The sequence below is a fragment of the Tupaia chinensis genome, unplaced genomic scaffold, assembly GCF_000334495.1.
Source record: "Tupaia chinensis unplaced genomic scaffold, TupChi_1.0 Scaffold143602_1, whole genome shotgun sequence".
Taxonomy (NCBI): domain Eukaryota; kingdom Metazoa; phylum Chordata; class Mammalia; order Scandentia; family Tupaiidae; genus Tupaia; species Tupaia belangeri.
Genome location: NW_006203448.1, coordinates 1446791 through 1448520, shown reverse-complemented (window position 1 = coordinate 1448520; position 1730 = coordinate 1446791). Strand labels below are relative to the sequence as shown.

The 1730-nt window shown below is 64.0% G+C and overlaps 1 protein-coding gene across 1 annotated transcript in view; it reads left to right on the top strand.

Annotated features, from left to right (window-relative positions):
* The window catches only part of BARHL1 (BarH like homeobox 1), a 7671-nt gene extending 6628 nt beyond the window's left edge, over positions 1-1043 (top strand). The window contains exon 4 of the mRNA XM_006164345.1: positions 979-1043. Within this exon, the coding sequence (XP_006164407.1) occupies positions 979-1043 (65 nt within the window). The remainder of the gene's footprint in view (positions 1-978) is intronic.
* Positions 1044-1730: the final 687 nt, after the last annotated feature.

The following is a 1730-nucleotide window of genomic DNA, read 5'->3' as shown; positions in this document are numbered from 1 at the left end:
CCCCGCTCGGAGGGCCCCCCGCCCGCCTCTGGGAGGGCTCGGGCTTCAGTGCCCCTTGGGGGTCTGCCCGGCCGTCCCCGGCGCTCCAGCCCAGTGTCCCTCGAAGGGCCACATGCCAAGTCCACAGAGGCCCGGACCCCGGACTGAGTCTCCTTGACCCTCTTCCGCGCCCTCTCTCCCGGCTGCTCCTCGGAGGAGTCACTTCCACCCGCGGATGTACATAGACGTTTGTGCCCCACCCGCCCCCGTCTCTGCAGGCTCCCTTAGACTCCTTTCCCCCAGGAGCAGGTGGGGTGACCCCCACGCCTCGCTCCTCACTCCCGTTTCAGGCTGCAGCTGTAGAAGCCCCTCCCCACCCTGCCAGAGGGGTGGGGAGGTGAGCGTGGGGCCCTGCTCGTCTCCTCCAGCTCGAGCCCCTGGGCCGGCGAGCTGTACATACGCGTGCAAAGTGTATAGGGAGTTATTTATTCGTGACCATGAGCCCGTGACCGTGTCCGTGAATCAGTGAGTCTGTGGCCTGTGCCCTTCTCTCCGGGAGGGGCGCAAGGGGCTGAGAGGGCTTGCCCACACACCCTGCCCCGCAGCCCCTTCCTCCACCCAGGTCCTGAGGGCAGCCAAGCCTCTTGGGCTCTCTCTCCCTTTTTTAAATGTCGAAATAAACTTCTTATAAATGACCAGGCGCCTGTCCGCGCTCGCGTTGGTCGGTCTGCCCCCAGCCTACTCGATCAGTCCCCCCTCCCCCCACTCCCATCTCTTCCATACACCACAGAGACTGTCTGCCCCAACGCCACTGTCCCTGGTCAGTCGGGGCTCTCCCTCCCTGGCCTCAGTCTTCCCATCTCTACAAGCAGCGCTGCTTCAGCCCTCTTCCCCCTTCCTCCCCATCTGGTTTTGCAGCTCCTAGACATCCGAGGGGCTGGGGGTGGGGGTCAGTGGTGGGAGAGGGTGTGGGTCAGCACCCTCCTCCCTCGGCTTCAGGCCTGGCCGGGAAGCCCTTGTTGAGCCGCCTCATCTGGCCAGACATGGGCGCCGGCAGCTGGTGACCGGCCTGCGGGCGCGGGGCCGACAGATGGACTCCGAGGCTGCGGCCCCCCTATCTACCCCTCTACACCCTGCGCAGGGCTGCGCTTAGGGTCCGACGCTGGCTGGCAGTGAGGCAGCTCCGGGGGCCTCCCCAGCGAACCTGAAGCCACGCAGGGTACTTCCCATCGTCTCATTCTCCCTTTACCCTAAGAAATTGGAAATGAGACCCAGAGCGGGGCCAGACCCCAACACCTGCCCCAGGCCCTATCCCTCACCACCCGCTGCCTGTGGCCCCAGGATCTCAGGGGAGTGGTTTAAGTCCTGAGCCAGACTCAGGCCTCCAGTTCACGTTTAAAGGGCCAAGGTCACCTCCTGAGATCACTCCTCCCTGGGGAGGACGCAGGTGTTCCCCTCCCACAGGCCACCTGCAGCTCACTGACCCCCCAAGATGAGGAAGCACCAGGGTGGGAAGTCTGGGCCTGGTAAGCCGAGCTCCACCACCCCATTTTGTGGCTGGACCGTTCAGGGAGAGCACAGCGGCGGGAGGGTGGGGGCAGTTCAGACTGTAACCTCGGGAAAACCAGACCCACAGCCTCGGCTACAGTTTCCTCCCCACCCCCAACACCCGACACAGCAGCTTTTCTGTGGGGGACAGCGAGGGCATTATTCTAATTTTGCAAAATGCACAGCAGCTAATTAAGTCCAGG